At 35.9% G+C, this 17670-nt stretch overlaps 3 protein-coding genes across 3 annotated transcripts; all 3 read right to left on the bottom strand.

The window, feature by feature from the left end:
- Positions 1-1815: 1815 nt before the first annotated feature.
- Positions 1816-2601, bottom strand: LOC142239514 (trypsin alpha-like). Its single transcript, XM_075311303.1, has one exon. The coding sequence runs from the start codon at positions 2599-2601 to the stop codon at positions 1831-1833; it is 771 nt and encodes a 256-aa protein (XP_075167418.1). The 3' UTR covers positions 1816-1830.
- Positions 2602-12466: 9865 nt separating this feature from the next.
- On the bottom strand, positions 12467-13291 carry LOC142238510 (trypsin beta-like). Its single transcript, XM_075310180.1, has one exon. It carries the CDS (start codon positions 13287-13289, stop codon positions 12510-12512), a length of 780 nt encoding a protein of 259 aa, XP_075166295.1. The 5' UTR covers positions 13290-13291; the 3' UTR covers positions 12467-12509.
- A 1000-nt stretch (positions 13292-14291) lies between these two features.
- Positions 14292-15230, bottom strand: LOC142238589 (trypsin beta-like). The gene has a single exon (XM_075310280.1). It carries the CDS (start codon positions 15147-15149, stop codon positions 14370-14372), a length of 780 nt encoding a protein of 259 aa, XP_075166395.1. The 5' UTR covers positions 15150-15230; the 3' UTR covers positions 14292-14369.
- Between the last annotated feature and the right edge of the window lie 2440 nt (positions 15231-17670).

Raw genomic sequence — 17670 nt, 5'->3', positions numbered from 1 at the left:
TAAATTTCCTATTGAAATTAAATTTTTTGATAAATTCCTACAGAAATTAAATTTTCAAAAACCCTCAGTAATGTCACCAGCATTACTGAGGTGGGATAATCCACCGCTGAAAAATTTTTGGTGTTCGGTCGAAGCAGGAATCGAACCCACGACCTTGTGTATGCAAGGCGGGCATGCTAACCATTGCACCACGGTGGCTCCCATGTCCTATAGATAGGAAATTGTGAGGAAATTTGAAAATTCAATTTTGACAGAAAATTTCATAAAATTTCTTATAGAAATCAAATTTTTAGATTAAAAAAATAAAATTTTGAGAAAATATCCTACAATGAAATTTTGATAGAAAATTTCCTATAGCAATTACAGTTTCAGAAAAATTTCTATATAAATGAAATTTTCACAGAATTTCCTATAGAAATTAAATTTTAGTTTTTTTTTTTTGATTTCAGCTTATTAAATTAAATTACCAGAGTAACCTAACCAATAGTGGAAAAGTATGCGTGACAAATTTATTTGGGCAAAGCCCTGTAGATGGTTGGATGGAAATTTATAAAAATTTCATATAGAATGAAAATTCCCTATAGAACTAAAATTTTTCGAAAATTTTAGTTCTATAGGGAATTTTCTGAAAATTTCCGAAAATTGGCTGTAGAAATGAAATTTCTCAAAAACTTCGAATAGAAATAAAATTTTTCAAAAATTTCCTATAGAAATGACTTTTTTTTTTGATAGAGACAAAAAATGAAAGTCCTACACAAAAAGAAAAAGAAAACGTTTAGAAAATGTGTCCCGAAAACGTCTTCCTTTTGTTAGAGTTTTTTGAATTTCTTGGAAAATTTCAAATATTTATCAAAAAAAATTGTATTACAAAATTTTTTTTGGAATAAATAAAATAATTTTTGGTCCAAAGTTCAGTTGGTCCACAGTTCATTTCGTTTATATCAAGCAAAGTTTTATTCTGACTTTATGTGTTTAATAAAACACATTATGAAGTTTCATAGTAAAATTTTAATATCGTAGTATGTAATTTCGACCATCTTTTCGCAATCGTTCGGACGGACGATATACGTAAAAAAAAACTTTTTGGCATTCAGTCGAAAGGATTGAAGCCACGACCCTTTGGAAGCGAGGCAGGCATACTCTACGGTGGCTAAACTAAAGGTATGTTTCTCTCAAATAAAGTGTCTATGCATCGGCTCGTGGGCGCCGAAAACTATGCTTTATAAATATAACTGCTTGACAGTCAAGCGTGACATCTGATATGACGGCTATAGCGCTTAGTATCTGTTGATAACAATAACAATAACAGTTACGTAGCCCAGTGGATAGCGTGTTGGCTTACGCGGTTCGATTGTCCATCCAGGCGAAAGGTAAAATTTAAAAGCAATTTATAAAATCGATTCATTTCTTCTACATTATATGTATTATAGAAAAAGGTGATAAGAACTAAGAAACCTTGTGGTAGTGAGAAAGATGGGATGGAAGTTGCGATGGATTGTTTGAATTGAGTCTTTATGAAATTGTTTTCACATCCTGTAAAAGAATCAACGTTTATCACAAAAAGTATATACTTTCCTTAGAAACAAACTTCCTTTTAGCGAAAAGCAAATAGTAAACGATATTTATTTGTCAAAAATTTCGTTTGAGAGGAAAAAATTATTATTTTGCGTGTATCAAAATTTATTAAAGAATCTACATTTTGGAAAAATTGCATAGCGAAATGATGGCATAGTTTCGGTTTAATTGCAATAATGATTTATTTGTTGAATTTGTTTGTTATAGAGTACTTAGAGTATAAAACTAAATTTTCTAGTTACGGTATGTAACATCTTAAGTAGTACTGGATTGGATCCAACTGTTGTGGTAAGCAACATTGCTATATACACCGGGGTAGTTAGGCCGAGCACAGCCATTACCCCAAGAGACAACACCAACCAATATTCCATTGGCTGCCAATGGACCACCGGAATCTCCTTGACATGCGTCCTTCTTTTCGGCAGCGGCGCATATCATAGTAATTGTAATTGGGTTAACATCTTTATAATTGTCCCCGCATTTTTTCCTAGCAACAATTTGAAGGTCAGCTTTTTGCAAAATTTTAGCCCAGGCTCCACCCTCTTTCGAGGCACCCCATCCGGTGACAGTAGCAGGAGTATCGGGAGCTGGATCTGCTGTAGCCAATTCAATGGGTTGAGCATTAGGACCGAATGGAATGGGAAATAATAAGAAGATCAATGCAATATCATTGTTATTGGTTGAAGCATCATATTGGGGATGTGGTACAATGTGTATAGCACTAATAACATTTGTATAACCACCAACAGTTGTAATGCCATATTGAATACTATATAAAATTGCAACAAAGATGCGGATGCAATGGGCAGCAGTGATAACGACGCGCTCTCTGTAAATGGATCCACCGCAAATGTGGAAGTCAAGGTATCTCACTGATACCTGATAGGGGTGTTCGCCAATGGTGGTGTCTTCACCACCTACAACACGTTCTTCCAAATCGGGAATAAGCCGGGGCATTATGATGCTGCCTTGGGCTCTGGTGATGGCTATCAAAGCCAGTAATACACAGATACTGTTACGATACATGATACTCCTCAAAGTCAATGGTCGTTACTACTTGCTTACCACTGGTCTAGGGACAATTTTATACCCTGTTATTACTCTTCTATTAGCATGTTTCCATTGTTTTACAAAACAATGGAAACATACTAATTTATGATATGAGCCTCCTGGCAATCTTATCAAAAAAGATATCAATGCCTTTAATTTGTTACCCTTGAAATATATTATTCCCAACGCTCCCAAAAGTATGCTTCCTTTTGGAAAAATTATAATACGATACGTAAAACATTGTGAACGACCCATGGATTTTGATATTGATAAGTTCAATAAATGTAATAATACAGTTATCACTTTTAGGGCTAGATAGCTAGGAGTTTACTCCAGTTATTTTCCTAATTGTAGAATTAAATGTGTCAACATACCCAGAAAAAAGTGACCCCTTCTTTAAGTTAAAATGAACTCATTGTGAAGAAAGTTGAACTTCGTATAGCGCCAAAGACATTTTTATTTGTTTGAACGATGTGATTTTCATAGAAATTAGGTCCATATATTAGTTATACCATTTTCCTATATTTACATACCCTTATACTATAGAATGAAAAAAATTTAACTGAATTGAATTCGTATATGGAATGATTTTATTGAACTTGTTTCATTTATTGGGACAAATCTTACATATTTGTGGTAAACCTTTTTACTTCAAACTGAGAACAGCTTACCTTCGTTTTTAAATACAACTTTATTAATTTATATAGGCAATTTTTCTGCAATAAAATACACGTTTTATTAAAATATTAAATATATTTATTAAGAATCAACAGCATCGACTGGCCTTGAAATATTAGTTTATTATTCCACTATTTCCAATTTCCATGTAATGTAATCAACTGTAAAACGCATTTTTTCTTCTTCTTGTACCTTTCACTTTTAATAAGTTGCTACGTAATGATTTTTTACAATTTCAATACCTACAAATATAAAAAAAAACATAAACTAATTTTTTCCCAAAAGGTTGGCATCACTGAATGTTACCTGTTAATTGAAGATTCCAAAATGAAGACGAATGAAGGGGTTGTTATTCTGTTGGCGTTTTCTTTCTTTATACACCATCACGAACATGATTTTTATACCCTCACCATAGGAAGGGGGTATATTAACTTTGTCATTCCGTTTGTGACACATCGAAATAATATATATATTCTGGGTCGTGGTGAAATTCTGTGTCGATCTAAGCATGTCCGTCCGTCCGTCTGTTGAAATCACCCTAACTTCCGTACGAAACAAGCTATCGACTTGAAACTTGGTAGTTGTTATTGATGTCGGATGATATTGCAAATGGGCCATATCGGTCCACTGTTACATATAGCCCCCATATAAACGGACCCCCAAATTTGGCTAGCGGATCCTCTAAGAGAAGCAAATTTCATCCGATCCGGCTGAAATTTAGAACATGGTGTTAGTATATGGTCTCTAACAACCATGCAAAAATTGGTCCACATCGGTCCATAATTATATATAGCTCCCATATAAACCGATCCCCCTATTTGGCTTGCGGATCCTCCAAAAGAAGCAAATTTCATTCGATCCGACTGAAATATGGCCTCTAACAACCATGCAAAAATTGGTCCACATCGGTCCATAATTATATATAGCCCCCATTTAAACCGATCCCCCGATTTGGCTTGCGGAGCCTCTAAGGGTGTTAGTATATGTTCTCTAATGACCATGCAAAAATTGATCCACATAGGTCCATAATTATATATAGCCCCCATATAAACCGATCACGAGGTTTGACCTCCGGAACCTCGTGGAAGACCAAAATTCACCTGATTCAGTTGAAATTTGGTACGTGGTGTTAATATATGGCCTCAAACACCCGTACAAAAATTGGGCGAAATCGGTCCATAATTATATATAGCCCCCATATAAACCGATCCCCATATTTGGTTTTGGAGCCTCTTGGAGGAGCAAATTGCATCCGTGTCAGTTGAAATTTGGTACACAACTCACAATTTAGAAAACGATGTTAAGAAGGTTTAAGATACCACCACCCAAGTAATTCGATTGTGGATGACAGTCTTTCATAGAAGTTTCTACGCAATCCATGGTGGAGAGGTACATAAGATTCAGCCTGGCCGAACTTACGGCCATATATACTTGTTTCTCACTAATTTAAAATAACAAGTATTTTATATATATTATTTGTTATATATTATATTATTCTTCTATATTATTTTTAACAATCGATCCGTATACCATAATAACGCTATTCCAACTAAAAACACAAACGTATCGGTTACATCGATGACAGGTATCGATTACAGGTACACGAAGAAAAAAAAAACAATTCTTTCCTCCCAAACGAAATTTTAGACAAACAAAGTTCGTTTCGTGTAGATGGATACTTCTTAGTACGAATGAGTTAAAATATGATAAGGAATATGATCACCTCAAACATGTTTCAAGAGCAAAATGTTATTTTTGTATGGTGACTATGTAACAAATATAACCTGTTTGCCGAAACCATGTTACATGGTCACCACCCAAAAATAACATTTTGCTCTTAAAACATGTTTGAGGTGATCATATTCCTTCTCTGGGTGTTATTCGTATCTATGATAAGCTTTCTAAAATAAAGGAAGTCAAAATTATCATTTTATAAGAAATTTTACTAAATTTGAGAAAACTTGGTTTTAGTTCACATTTTGTTTATTTTTTTACGAATGCTTTGTTATCAGTGAATACAATTTTCTTGTTCTGTAGTAAATTCTTATACCCAGCGAAGAAAACAGGGGGCCAATCACGGCATTCGATATCGAGTACTTTTGATCGAAATCTAAAATTTTCGGATCACGGGAGTCGATATCGAGTTTTTTGGATCGACAATTTTTTAGATTGGTAAATTGCAATCGTAAAACATTTTCACTTGTTTTTTACATTGTTTTCGCCATATATTAATAGTAAATATATTAGTTTTAGTTCGAATTGGTGCTAATTTGTAGTAAATTTACATAAAATGAACATATTTTGAATATTTAGGACTAATGCAACTCCAATAACAGTTAATCAAAAATTGGTCATAGTCGAGTTCGGGAGCGAGCATCCTAGCTTGGCAAACAACCATATATAAAGTGCATATGCTAGATCGATATCCAAGAGATTGTGATCAACCAAATACCGTACCATTCCGTGACAACATAACGCTTCTGGACCACCTTGTAAGAATAGTGAATTATGAAGGCTTCCACTCGCAAAAAATTGTAAGACGGCAGACAATTGTAAAGTGATAGAACTGACGTTGACATGCCACCAAAAATTATTTTCCATTTGAACGCCTCCTTAGTCAGCCGAAATCGTCCATTGAGCCTGCAAAAGATGACTTTCTAACAGTGCACACCATTTCAAACCCATGTACTTATACCAATAACAATGTGCACTTTTATTCCTTATTTGTCGCCGAATTATTCATCTCATCCTCCAGTTAGGAAGGAATTTGGAGGAATGTATGGGTCCATAAGATATAATGCAATACAATTTACTTTTTACTTTGAAACCTCCAAAAACATGTTTTTTTCTACATTCTATTTTGTGACGCTAACTTAGTTTTGTCATTTCATTTTGTTCTGCTTCGTTTTTTGCTGTTGGCAACGCTTAAGAAATTGCATCAAATTTCGATCGAATCCCGAATCCAAACTTTTAATCGTATCGACAATTTTTTCGATACGATTATGAATTCGATATCGAATGCCGTGATTAGGTTAGGTTAGGTTAGGTTAAAGTGGCAGCCCGATTAAGATTCAGGCTCACTTAGACTATTCAGTCCATTGTGATACCACATTAACTAAAAGTACCTATTACATATGGGCACTTCTAGTTTTAACCGTTGGACCTTCTCGATTATTTTCTTCTGTTGAACCAACCAGATTGTTCCAAGAACATTAGCAGACTGCTTAAGTTAACGTTTTCCAGGTCCGCTAGTAATCTGAAGCTATATGCCCCTAAAATTTGCTTACGCCTTACACAAAATGCAGGACACTCACACAAGAGGTGTTTTATTGATTCCTTTTCCTCCGCATCATGACAGCTCATACAATAGTCATTATACTTCGCACCAATAGTTTTTGCAAAATCGCCTATCAGGCAGCGACCCGTTATAGCAGATATCAGGAGTGATATCTGGCGTCTCGAGAACACTAGCATATCTAGTGTGCGGTTTAAGTTTAAATGGGGCCATATTTGCTTGGTGTCGTTACAACCCTTACAATTCTCCCATCGAACATTTGCCATCATGACAGCCTTCTCACGCAGTAAGAGCTTGCAGGTAGCCAGAGGCACACCAACAGATTCTAGTTCCCCTGGAATATGTAAGGTAGTTCCTAGCCTTGCTAGCTCATCTGCTTCGCAGTTCCCCGGTATGTTCCTGTGGCCAGGCACCCATATTAGGTGAATATTGTGCTGCTCAGCCATCTCATTGAGAGATTTGCGGCAGTCGATGGCCGTTTTCGAGTTGAGGAACACAGAGTCCAAGGATTTTATTGCAGGTTGACTGTCTGAGTATATATTAATGCCAATATTGCTTGGAGCATTACTTCTCAGCCAATTCACCACTTCTCTTATTGCTAATATTTCAGCCTGAAAAACACTACAGTGATCAGGTAATCTTTTCGCTATTCGAAGTTCCAGATCTTTAGAATATACTCCGAAACCCACTTGGCCATCCAATTTGGAGCCATCAGTGTAGAAATCTATATATCTTTTATTCCCCGAGGTCCGTGTACACCACGCCTCACTGTTGGGAATTAGAGTCTCAAACTTTTTGTCGAAAAGTGGACTCGCCAAAGTGTAATCCACTACGTTAGGCACATCTGGCATTATTTTGAGGACCGAACTGTGACCGTAACTTTTTTCCGACCACAGCGATAGCTCGCGCAACCGCACAGCCGTTGTTGCAGCTGACTGTTTGGCCAAAATGTCTAAAGGCAATAGATGCAGTATGACATTAAGGGAGTTTGTTCTTGTCTTGCTGAATGCACCTGAGATACACAAGCACGCCATACGCTGAACTTTGTCTAAACTTGTCGACTGGTGAAGTGCCGGCCACCAGACTACAACACCATATAGCATTATAGGTCTAACCACTGCCGTGTATAGCCAATGTACAATTTTTGGTTTTAGTCCCCACTTTTTCCCTATTGCCTTTTTGCACGAGTATAAAGCTACCGTTGCTTTCCTCGCCCTTTCTTCAATATTAAGCTTAAAGTTCTGCTTCCTGTCCAAAATAACGCCAAGGTATTTTGCACTCTCCCTAAAGGGAATTTCAATACCCCCTAAGGAAATGGGCCTAACCGTGGGAGTTTTGCGATCATTGCAGTACATAACTATTTCTGTCTTTGCAGGATTTACCCCAAGACCATTATCTTTCGCCCATTTCTCAGTCATCCGGAGGGCTCTCTGTATAATATCTCTAACTGTTGATGGGAATTTTCCCCTGACTGCTAGCGCCACATCATCTGCGTATGCCACCACTTGTATCCTTTCTTTTTCTAGGGAAACCAGAAGGTCGTTTATAGCAACATTCCAAAGAAGAGGTGATAGAACTCCTCCTTGAGGAGTGCCTCTGTTCACATACCTTTGTATGTTTGCTTGTCCTAGTGTGGCTGAAATGCGTCTCTTCCTTAAAAGTTCGTCTAACAGCCTAAGTATACCTGGATCAACATTCAGAGTTGTCAGTTCATTTAATATCGAGCTCGGATGGACGTTATTGAACGCCCCTTCGATGTCTAGAAATGCCACGATTGTGTATTCTTTGACAGATAGTGAGCTTTCAATAAAGCTGACTAGTTCATGTAATGCGGTCTCAGTAGACCTGCCTTTCGAGTATGCATGTTGTCGTTTCGAGAGCAAACTTGAATCGACGCTAGTTCTAAGATAATCATCCTCTCCAGAGTCTTAAGTAGGAATGATGATAAGCTGATTGGTCGGAAATCCTTCGCAACCGAGTGAGAGTCTTTTCCCGCTTTAGGTATGAAAACGACTTTTGATTCTCTCCACTTTCGTGGAATATATGCTAAGTTGATACATCCTATATATATCGCCGACAACCAGGGGATAATTCTGTCAGCCACCGCTTTTAACTCCGCCGGAGTAATTCCATCAGGTCCGGGGGATTTGAATGATCCAAAGCTATTTAACGCCCATTTTATTCTAGATTCTGATACAATTTCCTCGATAGGAAACGACCGCTGAGCCACTGTGGCACCGCCAGTGCATGGTTCAACCGTCTGATTTCCGGGAAAATGTGTGTCCAATAGTACCTCCAGCGTCTCCTCACTGGACGTTGTCCAATTGCCCTCCGATGTTTTAATGAAACCTGGAGCGGAGCTCGTGGATGCTAGCACCTTCCGTAGTCTGGAAGCCTCGGACGTATTCTCAATGCTGCTGCAGTAATCATTCCAAGAGTTATGCTGAGCCTTTCTCAGTTCTCGCTTGTATCTTCTCAGATTCTTCTTGTAAGCGTCCCAATCCACAGGAGCTCTGGTGGACTTTGCTTTGTTAAAGAGCTTCCTGCACGATTTCCACATATTACCTAACTCTGTAGACCACCATGGTGGTCGATTTTTCCCCCTTGGCTTCCCTTTAGGGCATGCAGCTTTCAGTGAAATGTTGAAGGCCTTAGTAATCCTCTCCACTGCGTGTTCGATAACATGCACAGTGCTCATATTTGTCTCTGGTATTTCCGGTATCAGCATATTGAACGATTCCTTATACCTATTCCAGTCAGCTTTCCTAACATTTGGCGGAAATATGGTCTTGGTGGTATGAACATCAAATTTGAAACTGATGTAGCGATGATCTGAGAAGCTGTGTTCACTTAAAACATGCCACTCAGATATCATTTCATTCAGTTCTTGCGAGGCCAAGGTGATTTCCAAACCTCTTGCCTGTTTTTAGTGACAAAGGTTGGGGCATCTCCCTTGTTGCAAACTACCAGATTAGTACGCAAAATAAACTCTATTAGCGACTCTCCCCTTGCATTAGTATCACTACTTCCCCATATACTATGATGCGCATTCGCATCGCATCCCATAATGAGTTTCGTCTTTGTTTTCAGTGACTCCTCAACTAAGGTCTTAACGGCACATGGAGGCATCTCCCTGTCATGTCCCATATAGACCGAAGATACCCAATATTTGCATTTGGCTATTTCTAAATTGGCAACGACAGTGATTAGCCCCCAGTATTAGTAAAATTCCATGCCTTATTCTAGTTAATGAACTATTCCTAACTGCTTTCAGTTTAGGACTTTTTTATTGAAGCAAGTAAATTTTATTATTTTAAACAAAAAATTAACTTAATGGAAATAAAATGGCTAAACTAAATTGATGAACATTTTTTCCTTTAGTTCCGAAGGCATTTTTTTCTGGGTGCAGAACATCATTTTAATGTTTGTTTGTTTTTTATTTTATCATGGACAACAAGATTTAGTTCTTATAAATTAAAGTACATGAATTATATGATACAATTACGATATTCTCCACACTTTAATATAAGTAAAAATGTATAAGTATTAAAAAGATTCCAAATAATATAAAAAGACAAATTAATGGACATTAAAAAAAAGTTTAATTAAAATAAAATTTTGAATAGAGATATAACATTATGATAATTATTTTGTATAAAACAATAAGTAAAAGAAAAATAAAAATTAAGTAAAAGTTAGCATAGACCCTGTATATTATATTAGTTTTGGTTAAGATAAGTAATACGTTTTTCCTTAAAAACATTTGCATTGCTGTTAAGCTGTAGACTATGTGGAAGAACATTCCAGAGTCGCACTGCATTTATAAAGAAGTGCCATTCCGAAAACATGGATCGGTACCGAAATGTAGTCAATATTTTGCCCCGATTGGATCTCGCAAACTAAAGCCTCTCGTAAAGATAAGGAGGTTTCCGAGTATATATATAATTTTATGGAGAAACAAAATAGTCCTGTATTTAAGCAGATTTTCCAAATATGTTACATACCGTAGAGCAAGCTACTGTACCGGGAGATATGTTCGAAACGATTAAGTCGATACACATATCTAATTATATTGTTATATAAAACATTCAATTTCCTTTTACTTGCAGCATCACATCTCGCAAGTAGCTCACATCCATATAGTAAAGTCGGAATAATTACACATTTCACCAAAAGTATTCGAATATTTAGTGGAGTTAGGTGCTGGATATGCCACAAAGACCTTAGTTTTGAATATGCCTGTCCTATAACATTATTCATATGGTTCGTCCAAGTTAGAGTGCAATTTAACGTAATGCCCAAGTTCTTCACTGAGTTCACAAACTCTATCCTCTGGCCGTTGAGAACGATATCGATATCACTTGGAAGTTGAAAACCGCGTTTACCCAAAACAAGACATTTGGTTTTCCTGGGGTTAAGGTAGAGACTAGAGGTCTGCATCGAATAACTTTTCACTACATGTATGCAATTCGCTGTCGAATATAGTACATACACTGTCTTTCTCTCAGAGCGCAAGTAGTGAAGTGAAGAGAACACTTGCTTGTTCTCTTCACTTCACTACTTATTCGAAACAATATGTGTTCCGAAAAGAAGGAACAATAAAAATGTAAGTACTTGAGAAGAAGTACAACATGGATTCTCTTCACTTCACGTGGTACCACAAGTATTTCTCAGTTATGTGCGAAGCAAAACTTTCCATTATTATTAATCATAGATATGTATGTATGTCACATATTTCATATATTTATGTATGTCACACACTTACCTTAACGTTTGCCGTTCTTTATAATAAACCAAAACATATATTATGGAGATTAACTGTTTTTTTGTATTTCTGAAACTGCACTTGGTACATGGAGTACTCTATGAAGTTTTGTTCTCGCAACATACTCGACGTGATCACTCTGAGTACACTTCAATAAGAGAGAAAGAGGAATATGTGTTTGTTGGTAGTGAAGACATCAGAGTAGCAACAAGAAATTACTCGTGGCTTTTGGTGTTCATCAAAATGTGTACCAATTGTTTTGCGAATCTCTCAAATAGATGTACTCATGTAGCAAGTACACGTGTACTCTGCATTTACAAATGGAATTGTTCAGACCTCTAGTAGAGACCTTTTGCTGTCGCCCATCTCTGAACTGTGGTCAGATCGTCATGATCGTAAATTGTCCCAGAATCCCCTGTTATATAGACCTGAACGTCATCGGCATACATGTGTATCCTACAATGGTTAAAACGCAATGGAAGGTCGTTGATATAAACGGAAAAAAGCAGGGGAGCCAAGAATAGATCCCTGGGGAACACCCTTTAAACATGAACGAACATCAGAGACACATGTCCGATTATGCACAGACTGTGTTCGTTCGCTTAAATAAGAATTCAGCAGATGGACAGAACGTTAATGGCTAGACATTGTGATTAAAAATTGATTAGAATTGCCCACTCACATGTTAATCCAAATGAACTAAAACAACGGCCTAAATAGATAGGACATTCAAGGAAATATTGACAAAATTTCTTAAGATATAAAATTTTGGAAATCTTTCAGAAACTACATTTTTCCGAAAATTTCCTACAGAAATGAAATTCTCCGAAAAATTCCTTAAGAAATGAATTTTTTCCAAAAATTTCCTAAAAAAGTGAAGTTTTTCCAAAAATGTCATAAAGAAATTAATATTCCGAAAATTTCCTATAGAAATGAAATTATGACCAAATTCCCCACAAAAATGACATTTTGCGAAATTATTTTATTCATGATCAAAATCCATATAAAATTGAATTCCTAACAAAAAACTAACCAAAGAAAATTTTCGAAGAGAAATGTCGGCACAGATTGGTTTTAATTCCATTAATAATTTTTTTCTTGAATTGAATTTGCAAGCTAAATTTTCTAATCACGTTCTGTAACATCTTAAGCAATAATGGAACCGATCCAATTTCTGTAGTGAGCAACATTGGTATATACACCAGGGTATTCAGCACGAGCACATCCAACACCCCAAGAGACAATACCAACAATTTCTCCATTGGATACCAATGGACCACCGGAATCTCCTTGACATGCGTCCTTACCGCCATTTTCGACAGCGGCGCATACCATACCCTCGGTGATCATATTAACACCGTTATACTGTTGACGGCAAAAAGCCCTATCGACAATGAGAACTTCCACTTGTTGCAAAATTTTAGCACTGGCTCCACCCTCTTCCAAAGTACCCCATCCAGAGACAGTAGCAGGTGTAGTGGCAACTGGATCTGCTGTAGCCAATGTAATGGGTTGAGCATTAGGACTGAATGGAATGTCAGATGATAAGAAGATCAATGCAACATCATTGTTAATGGTTGAAGAATCATATTGGGGATGTGTTACAATGCGTTCAGCACCAATAACATTGGTAGAACCACCAACAGTTGTAATGCCATATTGAATACTGTAAGAGCTGGCACCCAAGAAGCTGTAGATACAATGGGCTGCAGTGAGAACGACGCGGGAATTTAAAATGGATCCACCGCAAGAGTGGGAGCCAAGGATTCTCACTGACACCTGATAGGGGTATTTGTCAATGGTGGTGTCTTCACCACCTACAACACGTCCTTTCAAATCGGGAATAAGGCCGGGCATTATAATGCTGCTTAGGGCTCTGGTGATGGCTATCAAAGCCAGTAATATACAGATACTGTTACGATACATGATATTCCTCAAAGTCAATGGTCGTTACTACTTGCTTACCACTGGTCTAGGGACAATTTTATACCCTGCTGTTACTCTTCTATTAGCATGTTTCCATTGTTTTACAAAACAATGGAAACATAATAATTTATGATATGAGCCTCCTGGTAATCTTATCAACAAAGAAACCAAAAACGCGTCACAGAGATATCAATTCCTTTGATTTTTTACCCTTGAAATATATTATTCCAAATGCTCCCAAAAGTATGCTTGCTTTTGGAAAAATTATAATACGATACGTAAAACATTGTGAACGGCCCATGAATTTTGCTATTGATAAGTTCAATAACCGTAATAACACATTTAAATCTTTTATTTTATTTATTTATTTATTCATTTATTTAATCAACCAATGCCCTATAGGACAACATGTTGATAGAATTTAGTACAATTCAGGAAAAATGGACTTTTAGGGCTAGTTTCACCACGAATGATTAGCTAGGAGTTTACTCCAGTTATTTTCCTAGTTTTAGAATTAAGTGTGCCAACAGAACATCATTTTCATGGCTAGACATTGTGATTAAAAATTGTTTAGAATTGCCCATTCACCTTTTAATCAAAATTAAATAAAACAACGGCCTAAATAGATGGGAAATTCAAGGAAATATTGACAAAATTTCTTAAGATATAAAATTTTGGAAATCTTTTAGAAATGAAATTTTCCGAAAATTTCCTGTAGAAATGAAATTCTCCGACAAATTCCTTCAATGTCCTTAAATTCCTTAAAAATGTCCTAAAAAATGAAGTTTTTCCGAAAATTTCCTAAATAAATGAATATTCGGAAATTTTTCCTAAAGAATTTAATATTCCCAAAATTTCGTATAGAAATGACATTTTGAGCAAATTCCCCACAAAAATGAAATTTTTCGAAATTATTTTATTCATAACCAAAATCCATATAAAAGGGAATTCCTAAAAAAAAACTAACCATAGAAATTTTTCGAAAAGAAATGTCGGCACAGATTCGTTTTAATTCCATTAATGATTTATTTCTTGAATTGAATTTGCAAACAAAATTTTCTAATTGCGGTCTGTAACATCTTAAGCAATATTGGATTCGATCCAATTTCTGTAGTGAGCAACATTGGTATATACACCGGAGTATTCAGCACGAGCACAGCCAACACCCCAAGAGACAATACCAACAATTTCTCCATTGGATACCAATGGACCACCGGAATCTCCTTGACATGCGTCCTTACCGCCATTTTCGACAGCGGCGCATACCATACCCTCGGTGATCATATTAACACCGTTATACTGTTGACGGCAAAAAGCCCTATCGACAATGAGAACTTCCACTTGTTGCAAAATTTTAGCACTGGCTCCATCCTCTTCCAAAGTACCCCATCCAGAGACAGTAGCAGGTGTAGTGGCAACTGGATCGGCTGTAGCCAAAGCAATGGGTTGAGCATTAGGACCGAATGGAATGTCAGATGATAAGAAGATCAATGCAACATCATTGTTAATGGTTGACGAATCATATTGGGCATGTTTTACAATGCGTTCAGCACCGATAACATTGGTAGAACCACCAACAGTTGTAATGCCATATTGAATACTGTATGAGCTGGCACCCAAGAAGCTGTAGATACAATGGGCTGCAGTGAGAACGACGCGGGAATTTAAAATGGATCCACCGCAAGAGTGGGAACCCAGGATTCTCACTGACACCTGATAGGGGTATTTGTCAATGGTAGTGTCTTCGCCACCTACAACACGTCCTTCCAAATCGGGAATAAGGCGGGGCATTATGATGCTGCCATAGGCGCTGGTGATGGCTATCAAAGCCAATAATGCACAGATACTTTTACGATACATGTTACTTCTCAAAGTCAATGGTCGATACTACTTCCTAACTACTGGTCAAGAGCATTTTATACCTTTTACTAAAAGTTTGATTTTATTCGCAAAATAGTGGAAACATACTATGATTTTAAAAACAAATCATAAATTTTTAAATTTATGATATGAGCCTCCTGGCAATCTTATCAACAAAAATAAACCAAACACGCGTCACATATAGATATCGATTCCTGTGATTTGTTACCCTTCGAATATGTTATTCCCAATGCTCCTAAAATTATGTTTCGTTTTTGGAAAAAATGATAATATGATAAGGCAAAAATTATGGTCGTCTTGATATTGATAAGTTCAATAACCGTCATGTATCAACATGTATCTCTTATGGTCAATTGCAAAACGCATGATTAGCTAGGAATTGTCTCCAGTTAAGATAGGTACTATGTTTGGTTTTTCCACCAAAACTCTAAATAACAAATTCAAAAATATTTGTGGTCACTATTACACTTGGATGGAAAAATGTTTGGGTATAGATTGTATGCCATTACATCTTTTCAAATTAAATCGTTCAAAAATGTAACCGGTAGAAAAAGCTGGGTTTCGGCTTGAAATTGAGAGATCTTTATTCGTTTAAGGTGGGTATTAAGTTCGAGTTTATCCGCTAAAATCGCTCAAGTGAAAACCAAATCAGTAAAAAATGGCATAACATTATACATATTTGTTGCAAATTTTATTATAACTTGATGGGGAATAGCCCAAAGCAAATTTTCACAAAGTTTGTATTCCTTAAAATGGATTATTAAAGAAAAGTAATCGTGAAAAAAAACGATTTTAGCGGCTAAACTCCAACATAATACCCACCTTAAAAAAAAAAACAAAAATTACGAAAGTTTGAAGTTTTTGGGGCCAGGAACAGAGAATTAAGCCGCCCAGTCGCGCCGCCGACCATTTTTTGCCAGTCGATGCCGCCGCCGAATATGTCGACTCATCTCGACTCAAATTTAACCGCCAATTAATCAAAAATATCGATTTAAATCAGAAAAAATGTATAGGTAATTGTAATTTTTTCCAAAATTTTCAACATAACAAATCATTTTCATGCTGCTATAATGATTTTACAAAAATTTAGCTCAGAAAATTTAAATGAAAAGTAAATTTGTTTGTAAGATTGTTTGTACAACTAATCTCATTATCATTGGAATAACTTCAAATTGATTATATAATTGGGAGAAATCTATAAAAAAAATATGTTACGACGGAAAGAATATACTCGTATGTGCCTTTTTCCTAAAAAGATCAAAATTCGATATTTTTTGAAATTCGAACTTGTGAACTTTACATTTTTTAATCTAAAGCACATAGGTTCACATTTTCTTCTGCTAAGATACGTAGAATTTTGTAGGGAATGTAGTTAAGAAGAAAACTTACGGATGCACTCAAAAACATCTAGGTTCAAAATACTAACCCCACTTTGTCAAAATTTTGCAAAATATAAATTGTGGGCCCCATATCTGCCGAACGGTAAAAGGTAATTGCATACGCATACGAACTTTACAAGTTCTAGCAAAGAAAAATATCATCGAAATCGGTTAAAAATTGCGGAGTTGATAGCCACTTTTCAACACCTACAGGTCAGACAGTGGACTCCGTGAGTAAGACAGCATTACTAACAAAAAAGTTTGCTAAAAACAGCAGTCGACGTCTGCTGTTATATTTTTGTACTTCAGGGCCTAATGAACAACAATTTATAAAATTTTTAGGTTATAAATTTTTCCGCAAAGCATATTTAAGAACCAAAAGTAGTTTTTGGTATATTTTTGCACTGTAATATACTTACAAGCTCCTAAATACGACCAGCAAACATTTTGTTTGCTGTTATGTCTCAATTCGATAAATATTCAGATTTTTGGTCAAATACTATAGATGTCCGTAAAATATTGTTTTAATGATATTAGGATAGCTCCTAAGTTGACATTTTTACTTGTTTTAGACAAAATAAAACATGTTTTAGTGTAATCGAGCTTAAAAAATAGCAGGAAATGTTTGCTATTTCAGCAAACAGTGACTGCTGTCCCTTTTTCAGCAGACTTTCTGCTGTTTTAGCAGACTTTTCTGCTGTCCCTACTAACAAATTTCTTTGGGTGTAGTAATGAGACTTAATAACATAAATAAAAAATAATTGATATAATATATTATACAACTAAATAAAAAATATAAATAAATAAAAATTAAACAAATGAATTAAGGAATTTAAAACTACTCATAAATATTAAATTAATTGACATGAAAATTGAAATTAATTGCGATGAAAAATTCTTTTGATTTAAAACAAATATATTCATTAACTGGCGGCTATACATCATATGAAATGAGCCGACGCAATGTTTTAAGCATTGATTGTGTTTTTCTTTCAAACGATTTATAAGAAGCCGTTTACTATGTTCAGTTTTCAAGCTGAAACCCAGCTTTTTTCACGGTCACTTTTTCTAATTAATTTAGAAATATAAAATTATTAGCAATCAATTCCTTGCTCTTTTCC

This window comes from Haematobia irritans, chromosome 5 (assembly GCF_050003625.1).
Source record: "Haematobia irritans isolate KBUSLIRL chromosome 5, ASM5000362v1, whole genome shotgun sequence".
In the NCBI taxonomy this organism is placed as follows: Eukaryota; Metazoa; Arthropoda; class Insecta; order Diptera; family Muscidae; genus Haematobia; species Haematobia irritans.
This window is presented reverse-complemented; position numbering and strand designations above follow the sequence as displayed.

Coding starts and splice junctions, on each gene's coding strand:
- LOC142239514 (XM_075311303.1), bottom strand. CDS start 2,601: ATGTATCGTAACAGTATCTGTGTATTACTGGCTTTGATAGCCATCACC.
- LOC142238510 (XM_075310180.1), bottom strand. CDS start 13,289: ATGTATCGTAACAGTATCTGTATATTACTGGCTTTGATAGCCATCACC.
- LOC142238589 (XM_075310280.1), bottom strand. CDS start 15,149: ATGTATCGTAAAAGTATCTGTGCATTATTGGCTTTGATAGCCATCACC.